The 18,679-nt window shown below is 40.9% G+C and overlaps 1 protein-coding gene across 3 annotated transcripts in view; it reads left to right on the top strand.

The window, feature by feature from the left end:
• Positions 1-18,679, top strand: part of LOC134359927 (astrotactin-2-like) — a 1,812,737-nt gene that overhangs the window by 1,057,992 nt on the left and 736,066 nt on the right. For all 3 annotated transcript variants that reach the window (XM_063073791.1, XM_063073790.1, XM_063073789.1), the window contains 2 exons: positions 10,105-10,271; positions 17,020-17,208. In XM_063073791.1, the coding sequence (XP_062929861.1) occupies positions 10,105-10,271; positions 17,020-17,208 (356 nt within the window). The remainder of the gene's footprint in view (positions 1-10,104; positions 10,272-17,019; positions 17,209-18,679) is intronic.

The following is an 18,679-nucleotide window of genomic DNA, read 5'->3' as shown; positions in this document are numbered from 1 at the left end:
AGAGAACTGGAAATGAATACCAATGAATTGATCCACTTGACCCAAAACAGGCGTGTGTGGGCCATGGCAGTCAAAGCTCAAACTGGGCATAGCACCTGATGATGATGATGATGATTCATATAGCTCCAGAATACCTCTTAACAACCCTCACTGCTATCATTCTCTAAAGAGGAATTAGGATGGGGAAATAAATGCTAGCTTGACAGTGACATTCAGATTTTGAAGACGATCAATTAAAAAAAATCTCTGAGTGATATAAGCTCAAGTTTAGTATTTTTTCCCAGATCCCAATGACTATCAGTGATTTAAGAGGGGTTCTTTAACATCTTGCAATAAAGTAGCTGTGGCGTTGATCCACTGAGCAGACAATTTACTTCCATTGAGGCAACGCTTAAAGGTTTACTAGGTTTAACCTGGAATTTACAAACAACTGTGGAATAGACGATGCAGTTTTCTCATGTTTTGGGGAAGTACAGAAAGCCAGGAAGTAGAGCTGCTGCCTCCCATCTTTACAGACAGGGATTCAAATCTGTCCTCAGGTGCTGTGTGTGTGGAGTTTGTACAGTACTGTGCAAAAATCTTAGGTACCCTAGATTTTTTATGTAGTTTCAGATGGTATGGCCCCCACAGAGCAATATATCCGTACCATGTCAGGGATTACCTGAAGAGACAGAAGCAAGGGAGAGAGTCAAAATCTGTAGAAGAACTGTGTCAAGTTCCCCAAGATGCTTGGAACAACCTACCAGCTGATTTCATTAGAAAACTGCATGGCATTTTACCTAAGATAATTGATGCGGTTTTAAAAGCAAAGGATGATCATGCCAAATATTGATTTGATTTAGTTTTTTTTTACTGTAAACTGCTCTTTATAGTACTTTTTTGATATTTAGAAACTTTTCATAATTTTCAAAAGTACTCTTGCTTTACAGAAATTTTTACATGTACCTAAGACCTTTGCGCAGACCTTTGTTCCCTCAATAGCTGCATGGGTTTTCTTGTGGTGCTCTGGTTTCCTCTCGTATGTGACTGGTTGCATGTTGGTAGGTTATTGGCTGCTGTAATTTGCCCCTAGTGTGAGTGCAATGGTAGTGGCAGAAGCTGAGTGGGAGCTGACGGGAATATGAGGAGGATTAAACATGATTGGTGTAGATGGGTGTTTGGTAGTTGGTGAGGACTTGGAAGACCTCTGCAGGTTGTACTCAACCAGTTCTAAGAGTCTCATCCTGGATAAGGTATGAAAGTCATAGTGTGGGGGCTTGAACCTGTGATCTTCAAACTCAGAAGCAAGAGAATGACTGATAAATCATCACTGATACTAAATGACATTTGAGACTCAACACTCAATTTAGCAGGGTCATGTTGGCCTTGATGTGGCCATGATATCTTGCTATCAAGCCACAGCAATGTCCATGCATAGCAACGACAATCTTTGATTCAGAGAATTGTACCATGATAAAAGCAAAGATCAAGAAGAATTGTTCGAACTGAATCCACTCACTTTCTTTACATTTGGCTCCAAGCAATGGAAATCATTGGCCAAAGATCAATAAGAAAACTAGTTTTAAACAACCATGCTCGTGCAAGTTTATTGATGTGTAGCTTTACAATTTTTCCGAACCATTGTGGAAATCAACTTACAATATGAACACTGAGTTCCAAAAGAATTCTGAGGCTTTATTACAAGAACTGTTCTGCGTTACAAAAAGGGCATTCAACATCTCCATCACCTCCAAGATCATAGATTGATCGAAGATAGAATATATTGAAGAAGAATATATTCTTCTTGAGTTGCCTACAGCCCAGTGATAGAAATATAGAATTTTCCAATTTCAGGTAAACCAGACCGCCACAGTTCTCCCACCCATACTCAAATATCCATCAAGTTTGTTTCTTCCTGTATTCATCCATCCCATTCCCTCCTTCCTTCTGGTTCCATCCCCTCCCCATCTAGTTCCTCGTATCATCTACCAGCCTCTCCACCATCTTCCTACCCCCACTAGTTTTCATCTGCTGATCACCGGGCAGCCTGTGTCCCATCACAATGGACTGGCATTCTTTCCTGTTCCCTCTGAAGGGTTAAGTTTTCTTTGTATTTAGTTTTCTCCCAAAGTGTAGACTCACTGAACATTGTAAGGCATACAATGAAGTAATCTGTAAGAGCATTTAAACCTTGTACGGGACTGAATAGTCTACTTCATTAGATATTTGCATCTTAACAGCATTTCATGCAGTTTTGTATCTCAGTCATACTTCTTATGCTTTGTTCATAGGAGTGGGGGTGTGGTCTTCACTGGCTTGCCATTCAACACGGAGATGAGAAGATGTTTCTAAATGCAGAAAGTGACAAATATTTGGAAGTCATGGAAGCCAATAAGTCATGGAAACTGGGCCACTCTGTATCCTCAAGATAGGGAAATGTTTTGTATATTAAAAGAAGCAATGGATTTGGAGTTGTTGCAGGAAGGTAGAACTAGGTTAAAAGCTGAGATATTATCCTATTGAATAGCGGAGTAGGCAAAATAAACCAAACAACATATTTCTGCTTCTATTTCTGTTCTTATGTCATATTAATGATAGAAACTCCAAACTTCTGTGTTTAACTGCAAGCGTAAGTTAAGTGTTACTATTGGTAACACCTCAGTGCTGGCACTCTTCCCAAATTTGGAGCTGATGAAACACAACTATTGATTTCTTTCAATATAAAATTCGAAAGACATTTCAAACACCCATAGACATAAGAGTATTAGTTGTATCTCAACAAGTCTCAGAACTTAGACATCATCAATTCTTTTTGTAAATCTTTTAATCTTGAGCACCACATGTTAAACCGTATTATTCAATTCTTCCTGGTGATTTTTAGTTGATTTTTAATGAACTTAAGTGCTTCAAAATAATTTAGTGGATGTTGTAAATTCCATGCAGTGAGCAGGGTTCCTGTTGTGCCAAGATGCTTCCATGCATAGCACAGAATTAGAACTTTCTGATGACCTGGAGGATGGGGCTGGTGAAAAGATTTAAGAAAATGAATCAAGCAAATCTTTCTTATTCTTATTAAGAGGTCAGAAGAGTGTGAAATGTAACGTAGAACATAAGGCTTCCCCAATGGCTAGAATCGTTGAGCGAACGTCTTGGTTGATTTTGGCAATAAAGGGTTTTGGTGTAATCAGTGGTCATTCAGCAGAAAGCAAGCTGTATAGTGTTTGATTGCAGATTCTTAGACTCAAGGTCTTGGACTATATACTTTTTTGTGTGACTGTATCTTACTGCTTGCTATTTTATATGTGCTGTATGTGCGTTTTGCACTTTGTCCAGTCATTTGACTATATTCACGGGTGTTCATTTATGGTTGATTGACAATTAAACTTGAACTTTAACTCAAATCATCATCCTTGGCCCACTTGGCATCACGCTTACCTTTGAGACAGTCAATTCCTAGTTAAAGTCTCCCTCCTGCAACTTGAGTATAGAAGTTGAAGCAGTGATTCTGTGAGTGTGTTCTGAACCTTTGGAACTGATAACATGAAGTCCTGTCTGGTCTCTGAGGTGGAATGGAGAGGCGCCAGCATTATGCATATCTTGATCTTTTTCCATGATAGTGGATCAATGGAATTGAATTGTTGATAGTATCATCCAAAAGGATTTTGATACCCCTCTGTTTCCTTATCTAATTTACAATGTATTGGTATTTTTTTTTGTTTGTATTACCTTACTTGCCTCACCCATCCTCCCCTCTGTGGCTTTTTTCTCTTCTCCCCTCCCCCCATCACAATAAAGTGGTTTGAAGCAATTTGGATTTTAATTTTGATCAAAATAAAGTTACAAGATAATCCTCATTTTAGTTCATACAACAAGTATTTAATGGAAATGTTCACCTGTAATGCAAACATGGGAAATTGTCAATGTCTACGTTTGGTTTTCTTTATATCATTGAATAGTTAACTTAAGAGCAATTTTCAAATTCTTCTGATAATTTTATTACTATGCTGGATGGCAGCACAATGTTTGAGAACTCAGTCAATACTCATTTCTGGTAAAATATATTTTTAGTGTTGATTCTTGCCTCTGAGCTACACTTGCATTTCTTCCAACTCACAGAATTAGGATTGTAATATTCGTTTCCCATTTGCTTTCACTGAGACCAGAACTAACCAAAGTGAACAAGTGGACAACTCTGCCTTCAGAAATATTAAATCTATAATATGTTCAATAGATCAACGAAAATTTGATTGGCTGCCTATTTTAGTTCATTTTAAAATAGATTCATCAGTGACGTATTAAATCGCCAAGATTAGAATTTCTGATTCATGGTATTATAATATCTGATTCCATTTATCATAAATAGCATTAAGATCACATGAGGATGAAAATATCTGGCATTATTTTCTTTGAATTGAACATAGCTGACAGGAATAATTCAGTAAATTTGACAAACTTCGACATCAACATAAATCCCAAGCTTGTAGTAATGGGAGGCTCACAAGTGAAACTAATTAACTGTCTGATCACTCAGTTAAACCTCTGACACTGTGTATTACAAGGTTTGACAGAATAAGAATGGGTAACACAAGCACAGTCGTTTAATATTATAATCTGATGTTACTTCAATGAGCACAATGACCACATGGAAACTGTTCGTTACCAGTCCTATATAAAAGCTCTTGAGTGTTTTATTTATGCCAAATTAGTACATAATGATGATTGTAGTTCTAATGTTATCCAGGGTGATGATTAAATCCTTTTGTTGGTTTTGTGATAATAATTTGATGACAGCTCTTGCTTCATTAAATCTTTGTAATTACAAATTCTGTCATTTGGTGCCAACCGGTGTAATTTAGTTTGTACAGAAATATGTGGGGCATCATTGCTGTTAGTAAATATTAATCTTGTGAAAGAGAAAGTTTCACTGGATGGTGTGGATGGAGTGAAAAATAAGATATGGGAGTTTGAAAAGTATAATGATAATCAGAGGGGATTATAATCTGTACTGCACTGGAAAAATCAGATTGTCAAATTTGGCCTAAATGAGAGGTTTAAGGAGTATTTTCAGAATACTTTCTTTAGAACAGCATGTTCTACGGCCAAACAGAAAGCAGATTTGAGTCATACAGCACAGAATCAGCCTCTTCTGACCACCATGTCTCTGCCAGCCACCCAGCACCCTTTTACACAAATCCTTCACCGATCCTGTTTTATTTGATTCCTCTCAGCTTCCACCATGTTCTACCACTCAGCTGCACCACAGGGACAATTCACAGTGGCCAGTTTGGCTCATCACCCTCCACACCTCTGATAAGTGGGAGGAAGTTGCAGCAGCTGGAAGAAGCACAAGGAGAACAATGTCAAGTCAAGTCAAGTTTATTGTCATTTACATGTCTACTGTCAAAATGAGATGTTTCTCCAGACCAGAGTGTAAAGTGCAGTAGTACACATAACATGCATACAACAGACAATAACTGAATTAAAGAATTAAATCTACAAATGAATTACTCATCATAAACAAAGTAATGTGCATAAATTAAATATTATAGGGTACAGTATAAATTACCCACCAATACTTCAAATGCAATGCAGCAGGGAGTTCAGAAGCCTAATGGTCTTAGGGAAGGAGCTGTTTCCTATCCTGACCATTCTTGTCTTTGTGCATCGGAGTCTCCTGCCTGATGGTAGGAAGTCTAAAGAGGATGCTGAATGGATGGTTTCAGTTCATTGGATTCAGTTCATAGAAGGTTTACTAAGCTGATTCCTGGGTGAATTCTCTTTTGAAGGACGACATATCCAAAGATATTTAGAAAACTGAGAGTGGAATTGATTGAAGCATAAAAGATCTTGATGGGTCTTGACAGGGTGGATATTTCCTCTTGTGGGATAATCTTGAACTGGGAGGACTATTTAAAAATGAGGGGTCACCCATTTATAAAAGAGATGAACTGATATTTTCCTCTTTTCGGAGGGTTGTGAGACTAGAATATCTTCTTCAAAAGATGATGGAAGTAGAGGTAGTTAGATCCCAGATATGCCAGGAGATTGCTGAGTTCAGCCCTGATCTTATTGAATGACAGAGCAGGCTGCTCATTTGTACATTATGTTTTCATACATCTCTGCTTCCTTAGCTATACATGAATGTTCTTTTTGTCTGGTATCAGAAAAGTGTAAACATACCATCAACATTCAGACACACTTCAACAAAGGTGTTATCTCAGGAGAGTTGGCATGATGATAATTGGTGCCAAACTACCTCTAAAAAAGAAGGCTTGAAAAGTTCCATCAACGCTGCCTTTAAAACATTTTAAATATCAGCTGGGAAGATAGAAGAACCAACGTCAGTGTGCTAAATGAAGCAAAAACAACAAGCATTGAAGCCTACGTCATCAAGAACCAACTAAGATGGAGCGGTCATGTTGTTCGGATGAAAGATGAATGTCTGCCGAAACAAATCTGCTACTCCCAGCTTAAAGAAAGCAAGCGTAAAAGAGGCGGACAACAGAAGAGTTTCAAAGACATCTTAAAAGCCAACATGAAGAAATGTGACATCGACATCAACAATTGGGAAAACAATGCCAAGGACAGGAAACTCTGGCAAGCCATCATCCGAGAAGGAACAGCAACTTTCGAAGCCAGCAGATGTGCAGAATTAGAAGAAAAGAGAAGAAAAATGAAAGCGAGGCAGCTACAACCAAAGCCTGATCTGCCATCTGGAACTACCTGTCCTGAATGCAGAAGAACCTTCAAAGCCAAGATTGGACTCATAAGCCACTTGAGAGCCCATAAGTAGATCAACAGAACGAAGACCATCATCCTCGACCTCGAGGGATAGCCACGATGACGACGACCTCTAATAGTTCCTGTACTGATTTATCAGCATCAACACTGAAGAGTTCTTTAAATTGATCACAATGTTGCTTGCCTGAAAAATCATTACTGGGGAAATACCTAAACAATATAAAGAGGATTGTGTTCAGCAATGTTGTTTGTGTAAGGAATTATTTCAGAGGCATTCTCCAAACCACAATGTGTTTAGAAATATTGGTTAGTCAGAAAACTTCCAAAAAGCCATGAAATTAGGAAAGTCCACTTTGAAGTCTGCTGATTCCTATATTAAAATATGACCTACAAGGTTCCCAAAGGCAGCTGCCTGTAGGGGATCTTAGCTGCTATGTCTTGCCTGGAGAACTCATGAGAATTGGGGCTCAGCCTTAAAGATTATTTTCCATAATAGCAACAGCAGCTGTGAAACAGGCCACGATGGAAATGAAGGAGAACATGAGGAAGCAGGTACACTTATCTTTATTTGAGTGTTTACTCGGCCCACACCACTCTAAGAATTTTGACTCATATCAAGTTGTAAGCCACTAGGAGACAAGGGTTTGCCACTCTGCAGAGAGATCACAGTACTCTGGACTGTGTGTGGCTGCAATAAACAATGGGAGGCCCAGCAATGTTGATGAATTAGCATCAATGCATTAGTGAATTAGCACAGTGTATTAACGGCTCAAGCAGATAACTGCATATTGATGCAACGCACATAAAAGTTGCTGGTTAACGCAGCAGGCCAGGCAGCATCTATAAGAAGAGGTACAGTCAACGTTTCGGGCCGAGACCCTTCGTCAGGACTAACTGGAAGAAGAGCTAGTAAGAGATTTGAAAGTGGGAGGGGGAGGGGAAGATCCGAAAAGAGATTTGAAAGTGGGAGGAGAAGACAGGAGGGGGAGGGATGGAGCGAAGAGCTGGACAGTTGATTGGCAAAAGGGATATGAGAGGATCATGGGACAGGAGGCCTAGGGAGAAAGAAACGGGGGAAGGTGGAAGCCCAGAGGATGGGCAAGGGGTATAGTGAGAGGGACAGAGGGAGAAAAAGGAGAGAGAGAAAAAGAAAGTGTGTATATAAATAAATAAGCAATGGATGGGGTACGAGGGGGAGGTGGGGCATTAACGGAAGTTAGAGGAGTCAATGTTCATGCCGTCAGGTTGGAGGCTATCCAGACGGAATATAAGGTGTTGTTCCTCCAACCTGAGTGTGGCTTCATCTTTACAGTAGAGGAGGCTGTGGATAGACATATCAGAATGGGAATGGGAGTGGAATTAAAATGTGTGGCCACTGGGAGATCCTGCTTTCTCTGGCGGACAGAGCGTAAGTGTTCAGTGAAACAATCTCCCAGTCTGCGTCGGGTCTCGCCAATGTATAGAAGGCCACATCGGGAGCACCGGCCATAGTATATCAACCCAGCCAACTCACAGGTGAAGTGTCACCTCACCTGGAAGGACAGTCTGGGGCCCTGAATGGTGGTGAGGGAGGAAGTGTAAGGGCATGTGTAGCACTTGTTCAGCTTAAGAGGATAAGTGTCAGGAGGGAGATCGGTGGGGAGGGATGGGGGGACAAATGGACAAGGAAGTCGTGTAGGGAGCAATCCCTGCGGAAAGCAGAGAGGTGGGGGGAGGGAAAGATATGCTTAGTGGTGGGATCCCGTTGGAGGTGGCGGAAGTTATGGAGAATTATATGTTGGACCCGGAGGCTGGTGGGGTGGTAGGTGAGGACAAGGGGAACCCTATTCCTAGTGGCGTGGCGGGAGGATGGAGTGAGAGCAGATGTGCATGAAATGGAGGAGATGCGTTTGAGAGCAGAGTTGATGGTGGAGGAAGGGAAGCCCCATTCTTTAAAAAAAGGAGGACATCTCCCTCATCCTGGAATGAAAAGTCGCATCCTGAGAGCAGATACGGCGGAGACAGAGGAATCATGAGAAGGGGATGGCATTTTTGTAAGAGACAGGGTGAGAAGAGGAATAGTCCAGATAGCTGTGAGAGTCAGTAGGCTTATAGTAGACATCAGTGGATAAGCTGTCTCCAGAGATAGAGACAGAAAGATCTAGAAAGGGGAGGGAGGTGTCAGAAATGGACCAGGTAAACTTGAGGGCAGGGTGAAAGTTGGAGGCAAAGTGAATGAAGTCAACGAGCTCAGCATGCGTGCAGGAACATTGACTTCTCAAACTTCCGCTAATGCCCTACCTCCCCCTCGTACCCCATCCGTTATTTATTTATATACACACATTCTTTTTCTCTCTCTCCTTTTTCTCCCTCTGTCCCTCTCACTATACCCCTTGCCCATCCTCTGGGCTTTTTTCCCCCCCCTCTCCTTTTCTTTCTCCCTTGGCCTCCTGTCCCATGATCCTCTCATATCCCTTTTGCCAATCAACTGCCCAGCTCTTGGCTCCATCCCGCCCCCCCCCGTCTTCTCCTGTCATTTCGAATCTCTCCCTCCCCCTCCCACTTTCAAATCTCTTACTAGCTCTTCTTTCAGTTAGTCCTGATGAAGGGTCTCGGCCCAAAACGTCGTCTGTACCTCTTCCTATAAATGCTGCCTGGCCTGCTGCGTTCACCAGCAACTTTTATGTGTGTTGCTTGAAATTGCAGCATCTGCAGATTTCCTCGTGTTTGCTTGTTGATGCCTAGTTTCCGTGCACCCCTAAATATGGTTCATATTCAAGACAGCAATTGGCAAAGTGCTGCCCAGTTGGAAAGAGCAAGTAGCAGGCCACTGTGAAAGGAGAGAGCAGGGGTGGGGGGTCAGAAGAGAAAGGAAGAGGAAAGGAATTAAGATGGAAAAGTCGGTAAACCAAGGGAGGAAGTTAAGGGTAGGGGATAAAGTTGCGAAAACTTAAGGAAAACTGATGGAAGAACAGGACTGAAACGAAGAGTCCCAGTAAAGCCCCTCTAATTTGCATCTCCCAGGTAGCTTGGTGCAGGAATCATTCATTTTTAACAAGGAATTACAAGCCAAGGTCTTGATATATATTATTGCTCTGCATTCTATTCAGTCAGATGGAAAAGATGATAATGCCATCATGTTCAGCAGAAGTGACATTAATGGAAACATTAGCTGCATCAGGATGAATCAGAGTTGCTTGGCAATTCAACAGGAAATGGTGGCTATCATACATAAACAAGGAAAGCCTCTGATATATATATGATTTGCAGATCAGAATGAGTTCTATTTCCAGGCTCAACAACCTTATTGCTTTCACAAGGGAAATGTGGATCTTTGAATGCTAATTCCATCAAATGCCCTAAATTATAGAACCTAAATTCTGGCATCATTTCTCTTGTTTTCAGTGTCCTGTGGGCTTGAGACCGATGAGGGATGGTTCCGGTTGCTTTGACCACAGCAAAGGAATTGACTGCTCAGATGGGTTTAATGGAGGCTGTGAACAACTTTGCTTACAACAGACGGTGCCGTTGACTGAAGACCCCTCCTCCACCAATATTCTAATGTTCTGCGGGTGAGTGAAGCTTTTAAAGTTTCTCTGCAACTATGCTGTTACTTTCCAGAGACATTGGGAGGTTTATGAACCCTTAACAAAGTATGCAAAATCCAAAAGCCTCTTTAAAGTACATACTGCTTTCACATATTATATTCCCCATTTTCTCCTATTTTCTTGTTATTGCATTGAACAAATTAAATCGATGGCATGATCAGTTTGAACAGTATACATAATAAAAAAACTTTTCGTTATATCTAAGTACATGTGACAATAATAAGCCAATACCAGTTTATCATTTCCTGAAGTGAAAAAGTCTGAAAGAAGAAAGATGCCACATGCGCATTAAATAACACAGTGAAATGTTTCCTTTTGTGTCAAATCAAATCAGCAAGGATTGTGCTGGGCATCTTGCAAATGTCGCCACACTTCTGGCGCCATCATAGTATGCCCACAACTCACTGTCTTTGGAATGTGGGAGGAAAGTAGTGCAGCCAGAAGAAACCCTCCCGGCTCCGGGAAGAAGGTACACCAGCAGCAAGAAATGAACCCTGATCTTATAGCTAGTGCTGTAGTATTGTTACACTAGCCGCTATCCCTCTGTGTCAAACCAACAAAGCAAAGCTGTCTATTCTTTTCAAAATGCCCTGCAGATCTTCAGACCAAATGGTTATCAAAGGAACCAGAAATCAAATTTCAAAGATCAAAGTAAATTTACTTTCAAAGTACATATATTTGTCAGCATATACAATCCTGAGCTTAATTTTCTTGCAGGTATTCTCAACAAATCCATAATAGTATTATTGGAAAGACCATATCCAGCAGGGCAACCAGTGTGCATTAGATAACAAAGTGTGTAAATACAAAAGAAAAAGAAAGAAAGAATAATAAATAAATAAGCAATAACTATCAAGAACATGAGATGAAGGGTCCTTGAAAGTGTGTCCATAGTTTGTGGGAATATTTCAGTGATGGGCAAGTGAAGTTGAATAAGTTATCCCTTTGGTTCAAGAGCCTTATGGTTGAGGGGTAATGACTGTTCCTGAACCTGATGGTGTGAGACCTGAGGCTCCTGTACCTTCTTCCTGTTGGCAGCAGTGAGAAGAGGGCATGTCCAGGGTGGTGGGGATCCCTGATAATGGATGCAAGCTTTCTTGCAACAACATTTCATGTAGATTTGCTCAATGGTTGGGAGGGCTCTACCCATGATGTACTAGGCCGTATCCACTATTTTTTGTCCAATTTTCCATTCAAAGGCATTGGTGTTTCCATACCGGGCTATGATGCAGCCAGTGAATATACTTTCCACTATACATCTCAGATGTTTGTCAAAGTTCTAGATGTCATGCTGAATCTTCACAAACTCCTAAGGAAGTAGAGGCGCTCCTCCAAAATATTAAGGAATTAAAAGTTGTTGACCCTCTCCATCTCTGATCCTCCAATGAGGACTGGCTCATGGACCTCAGGTTTCCCCCTCCTGTAGTCAATAATCTACTCCTGGTCTTGCTGACACTGAGTAGAAGGTTGCTCTGGCACCACTCAGCCAGGTTTTCAATCTCCCTCCTATATGCAGATTCGTCACCACCTTTGACTTAGTGTGCGGCAGTAGTGTCATCAGCAAACTTGAACATGGCATTGGAGCTGTGCTTAGCCACACAGTCATAAGTGTAAAGTGAGTAGAGCAGGGGACGAAGAACACAGCCTTGTGGTGCACCTGTGCTGAAGGGGATGTGGAGGCAATGCTACTGTCAGTCCAAACCAACTGGGATCTGCAAATGAGGGAACGAGGATCTAATTGCACGGGGGTGGGGGAATGTTGAGGACAAGGTCTTGAAGCTTATTGATTAGTCTTGAGGGAATGATGGCATTGACTGCTAAGCTTCGGATGATAAAGAGCATCCTGATGTATGCATCTTTGCTGCCCAGATGTTCCAGGATTGAATGATTCACTGGCCCACCAGAATTGTTGTACGAAGTGCACCCATTACTTATTATCACTTCGTGTAAGCAAACCAAGACTGTCCAGATGAGGGGTCTCGACCTGAAATATTGACTGCGCACTTCCCTCTATAGATGCTGCCTGACTTGCTGAGCTCCCCCAATATTTGTGTGCTGCCCTAAATTCCAGCATCTGCAACCTGTTATGTCTCCGAGACAAATTCCTTCCAATTTATCTTCAGCTGGTTGCTCTGCAGAAGCTCTTGATTTATTTACCCTTGCTCTGCCAGTACTGATATGGATCAGAACACTGCCAAAGTAACTTCACCCCGGCCAGAAGAGGAAATACAGACACTCTCAAGATTTTATCCACTCAACACCCTGTTTGTGAGCTGATTATTTGGTTTCCATAGCACAGAATTCTCATAGCATGTGATATAATTAAATCAGATGTCTTACCATCTTGCAGAAAGAAGGAGATTTTTTTCTTCCTGTAGTTTTTTACTGCTACTCCAGCTCAGTGGGGATGTGAATGTCACTCACAAGGCCAGCATTTACAATCCACTGCTAATTGCCCTTCACAGGGCTATGGTGGGGTCCCATCTTGAGCCACTAACTTCCTTTTGGGGGAGGGTATTCCAAAGAGTTATTACATGAGGACTTGAAAATTCATGACCCAGTCACAATGAAGGAACGTCAATATGTCTCCCAGTCAGGAAGGTGTAAATTTAGAAGAAGCAGTTACATCAGTGCGTCTTGTAGATGATACTTACAACCACCATGCTCTGTGGTGCTGCGTGTATAGAATGGGATGCTAATCAAGCAGAATTCTGACTGGCATTTTGTGCTGTGGGAGCTATACTCTCCAAACTAAATGGAGAGTATGTTATCATACTCCTGGTCCTGAGCTGCAGTTATGGAGTATTTAGGAATTGGGCATTGTGTCACACATTGAAAAAAAACCAAATCTCATTCCTAGTTTCTTCCCATTCCATGGATGCCTTGGGATGCCTGTCGTTTATTTTATGTGTACGTCTCAGGAAAAGGTTAGGTTTTCTCTAGACTGTACAGCAATGCAGGCATGGTCACTTAAACCATCTAATTCTCTTGTCTCCTTAAAACCTAAAGATCAGTAGTTTATTTCAATTCCTGAATGTTCTCTGGTCACTTAAGGCAAAACTGTTGCTAACTGGTTTAACTGGTTGCTTTGTGAATCTGATATGGGTCCTCTCTCCTGAAGTTACTTTGCAGCACCACAGTGTATCAGTGCTGCCATCTTGCAGCTTCCAGGGCCAGGTTCAATCCTAATATGAGGGTCTGTCTCAGTGGAGTTTGCACATTCTCTGTCCACTGCATGGACTTCCTGTAGATGCTCCAGCTCTTCCCTGCTTCCCAAAGAAATGATTGAGGGAAATGGCAACTCAAAATGCTCAAAGCGTGTGATAAAGTATGAGGAGAATTGTTGGGAATGGAGGGATAAAAAATGGGTCCTTGATAATAATCATGCGTTTGGTGACAGAAGAGTCCGTTTTCATGTTGTATGCCTTCCTGTAAAACCAGTTGGTGGTGTGGGGTGGTGGAGGAGTTGTCGGTTATTCCATGAGAGCATAAGACATAAGAGCAGAATTAGGCCATCTGCTCCACCATTCCATCATGATTGACTTATTATCCCTCTCAACCCCATTTCTTGTTTTTGCCGTTGACACGCTTACTAATCAAGAATTTATCAACCTCTACTTTGAATATACCCAATGACTTGGCCTCTACAGCCATTTGTGGCAATGAATTCTACAGATTCACCACCCTGGAGTTAAAGAAATTCCTCCTCATCCCTATTCTAAAGGACTATCCCTCTTACCCTCTATTCTGAGGCTGTGCCCTCTAGATCTAGACTCACCCACTTTTGGAAACATCCTCTCCATGTACACTTTATCTAGGCCTTTCAATATTTGATAGATTTCTATGAGATGCTGCCCATATCCAACCTTTCTGATTTGGCACGGCACTTAAATTGGTCAAACATCAGCTTGTTCCTCTCTCTACTGCCTCGGCTCGCTCTTCCTCACTTCTACCACTTCTAATTGCCTTCAAGTCCACTCCAGCAATGGTGGAGCATTGGCTCATTCCCCACTTCCGGGCCTGGCCTCACCAACTTTATTCGGCCCGTGCGTGCCATATCGCAACTGTCCTGCACCTTCGAGACTTCAGTTCGTACAGGTGGTTCAAAAGCTCAGCTCTGAAAGAGAAGTTACAGACTATTGATTGAAGTGATCATTTTCAAGAAAAATCATGATTAATAAAGTCGTTCGTAGTTTTGCTTGCTGCCAGCAAGTTGTCGCTGTGTTTTACTGGTGCCATCTTAAAGATGGAAGTTTCTAGGTCTTTCTGACCTCTTAGTAATAAAGACTCTTTGATAACTTTCATGAATTAAGGACATATTTACTCACAGATGCAGATGTTCAGCTCGATTCTTTTCTCACTATTAGTGCAGACTTTTGGGTTACAGGTTCAAGTTCATAACCAATATGCTACTGTACCTATATGAGATGCTTTCCTCGAGAGAGCACTGTATATTTATTAATATTTTGAAGTAACAACAACTACTTCTGTTGCCAAGTGATTGACACTGAAACTAGAGCTAACGTGATAGTGCTTTTTATGAGGTAAATTGATTAATGACAAAATACATGAAAACAATGTCCAACTTCCCTTCATTACACCATGGAGATACCAGAGATATTTGCATATAGAAATTGTAAGTGGACATATATCAGAACTTTTCAGTAGTTTCAATATAGATTGCTCTTTACGGATTTCAAAAGATCTGCTAACTGAAATTTATATTGTCAACAAAAGCAATTAATCTGCATTTGAAATACCGCCAACTAAACATGGTTGAGAGATCTTCTTACTGTCAGTTTGATAGTTTTTGTATTTTACCACGATGTGCATACCATGTTAATGAAGATTTACAGTGTCAGGGCACGTTAAAGTAATCTTAATCAAGAGTCCTGTGTGAAAGAAAGCTTAAGTTCTAGGGGATTCATTGGAATAAAAAGAAGATACAAGAAAAATAGTGTTTGCTTAACAGTGCATAATCAAAGCTTTCAATAAGTTGAACTGTTTATAACATTGTGATATTAACAAAATATTGAGATTATTATTCTCAAATATCTTCAAAGGAAAATACACTTCTACTTGTCTTATTAGTAACAGTACCTTGTTAAATTATGTTTACATTTATATGAAAACACACTCAAAGGAAACTGGTGTGAGATAGAATTCATTCAATGTAACAGGTAATTTTATGATTTTCTTGCTGACTTTTTATCAAATGATTAAGATTCTAGATATTTTCTGTTGTTGCTTAGATCCCTGTAACTACATTTCAATATTCAGTAAAAATTTGGGGCGATAGATAATGGTTAATCTCCTCCCCTGCTCAGAATCAGAATGTCTTGCCATCAGCCTTTGATCTTGCACAATTAGACTAACATTCTAAATCAGTTAGGACCCTAGATCTGTGACCTCCTCAGTGTTAGGTATGGTAACATTAACTGCACATCCCTGTCACTGTGCGCTGTTACCTCCTCAGAAGTGTGGAGGTGGATATCAGCTGAATAGGGATTTACTGCATCTCCACCCGACACTGAATAATTTGCTGCATCATAGTGAAGGTTTACATGTGAATAATGGCCACATCTGAGAAGTGCTGAAGATGACAGCTTTAAACCAACTGGTAACAATTTTTTTTTAGAGTGAGTCAGGATGTGCAAGCATTCCAAACCAGAGTTAAAAGAAGCTTGGATGTGGAAATCAAACCCTGCCTCGGATCGTACTCTCCCTCTCTTTCACTCATTGGTGGGGCAGAGTATGTTGCCTGTCCTCGAGTCGGAGAACTTGGGGGGAAAAATCGATGCAGCAGACTTTAACTCCGTAAATCAGCGAGTTGTTCATTTTTGTTGGTTTTACCTCTCGCTCTGAAAGGGTGACACCTCTCTGTCCCTTTATTAGGAAGAGAGAGAGGGCCTGTGGTATGTTGAATTGTTGGACAAACAATTAGTCTTTGTTGTACTGCAGATCATGGTCTTTCTTGGGGACTTTGCTGTTGCTTGCTTGGTGGGTAGAGGGTGTTGATGCTTTTTTTTAGCTGAAGTAAGTGGGGGGGGAAGGGTCATTGCCTTGCTGCTGCTTGTGCATGGGAGGGGGGAGTAGAGGAGGCTATCGGGTTCTAATGTTTTTACTGTCACTCATTCTTTGGGGCACTCTTCTGTTTTCGTGGATGTCTGCAAAGAACAAAAATCTTAGGCTGTATATTGTATACATTCTCTGAAATTAAATAGAACTATTGAACTATTGAACATTAGGAAAATGTTTTTTTCTCTTTTCCAGATAGTCAACTATCTGGCAGAGGAGACTGTCAGTCAACAATTATTCCTTCCCATTAAAATCGGAAATATTGCATTTCTTAATATTTGCTGCACACCTTTTAACTTTAAAACACACATGTTACCGATGGTAATCTCCCAAAATAACCTACATAACTTTGAGAGGTTCATAGAACATAGAACATACAAGTCTACAGCACATTACAGGCCCTTCAGCCCACAATGTTGTGCCAACCATGTAACCTACTCTAGAAATTGCTTAGAATTTCCCTAGTGCATAGCCCTCTATTTTTCTAAGCTCCTTCTAAGAGTCTCTTAAAGGACCCAATTGTATCCACCTGTACCACTGTTGCTGGCAGCGAATTCCATGCACCCAATACTCTCTCTGTTCCTTCTGTCCTGAGGGTAGTAAATGATTGATGAACTTCTTTCTCTGCTGGCAGATGCGTGGAGGAGTACAGATTAGCAGCTGATGGCAAATCTTGTTTGTTGCTGTCGGAATCGTGTGACGGTCCAAAGTGCCAGAAAACTGATGCCAAACTCAATGACACACTCTTTGTGGAGATGCTGCATGGCTACAACAACAAGTCACAGCAGGTTAATCAGGGTCAGGTGTTCCAGATGACCTTTCGGTGAGTAAAGACTTTGAACTTTAGGCTTGTGTGTGTTTAGTAATTGCCACGTTGTTTTTTTTCATTACAATATATTTGCATAATAGCATCAACTTTAAGTGGGGGTCGGAAATTCAATCCTGATGTCTTGGAAATGGCCGACTTGAGACCCAGTAATAGATCTATTGACAGAGTCATTTTTGGAGATATTTCAACTGCCTCATTATTTGACAAGACTGAACAGTTTTTCTGATGATAGAAAGTCTCCCAGGCTTAGGTGTTAATTCTGATAAAAATAACAAGAGGATATCAGTTTTAGATTTGTTGAATCTGGACTAGAGTGGGAGATGAACAGCAACATCGAGGACCAATACATCAGTTTGTTACTTCTTTTTGGCGATCCCCGAAAAAATTGGCTAATTTTGTCTGATATATCCAAGAGTTCAAGTTCCATGGCTCTCTGGGCAAACAATGTGATTAGGAAAAAGAAATACTTACAGGAGAGCAGTGACCTTTTCCTTTCAGCTGCTACAATATAATAATGGCAAATGCTTTGTGCAGCAGCGTAGAAAGTGAGAGCAGGGCAATTTATTGGCCTGGGTGCCTTTGGAACTAACTTTAATCTCACTTTCACTCAACCTTACCATCAGCTGAATTTGTTACAAGTAATCTTTCTATCAGATGATCCACTGGCGATGTGGTTAATTCTTCCATTTCTTGGGATGTTGAAGCAAGTTATCATAACTTCCTGTTTCTTTGGTTAACGTCAGCTCCCGTGATAGACGGAGGGCAAAGTCCAACACCACACTGCTCTTGTGTACTCTAGTGACATACCAATAAAATGTATTTGCACTTAGGCACTTGGAAACTATGCATCTCATTTTCTGCATATCTCTCTCTTGCAAAGTGCTACCTCATCCCTCTCTCCAGGAATGGATGGGAGGGTGCATGAACAAAAGCATAACTCTACAAATATCAGCATGTTTTACTCTTGTAATGATAATCCTGAATGACTGCCATCAATATTAAAAAGAGGCTCATTTTTTCACCTCATTTTCCTGTGTTTCTGATTTTATAGACAATTATATATCTTGCTGTCAAGTTAAACTTTATTTTCTAAGCTTGAGTCCTTTCCTGTTGGATCCTCCTGCCTCTACCATGCAGAAAATGCAGTATATCTCTGATTAATAAATAGCAAATGGCTTGTAATAAGACCATAAGACCATGAAAAATAGGAGCAGAATTAGACAATTTGGTCAATCAGGTCTGCTCCATCATTTCATCATGGCTGATCCAATTTTCCTCTCAACTCCAATCCCCTGTATCCCTTTGTGCTCTGACCAGTCAAGAATCTATTAACCTCTAGCTTACTTGTACCTATAGGCTTGGCCTCCACAGCTGCCTGTGGCAACAACTTCCACAGATTTCACCGATTCACACTCTCTGGCATAAAAACTTGGTGAAAACATAACCATGTCAATCTTTTACACTT

This window comes from Mobula hypostoma, chromosome 21 (assembly GCF_963921235.1).
Source record: "Mobula hypostoma chromosome 21, sMobHyp1.1, whole genome shotgun sequence".
Classification (NCBI taxonomy): Eukaryota; Metazoa; Chordata; class Chondrichthyes; order Myliobatiformes; family Myliobatidae; genus Mobula; species Mobula hypostoma.
The sequence above is the reverse complement of the archived record's forward strand: the minus strand, read 5'-3'. Positions and strand labels throughout refer to the sequence as shown.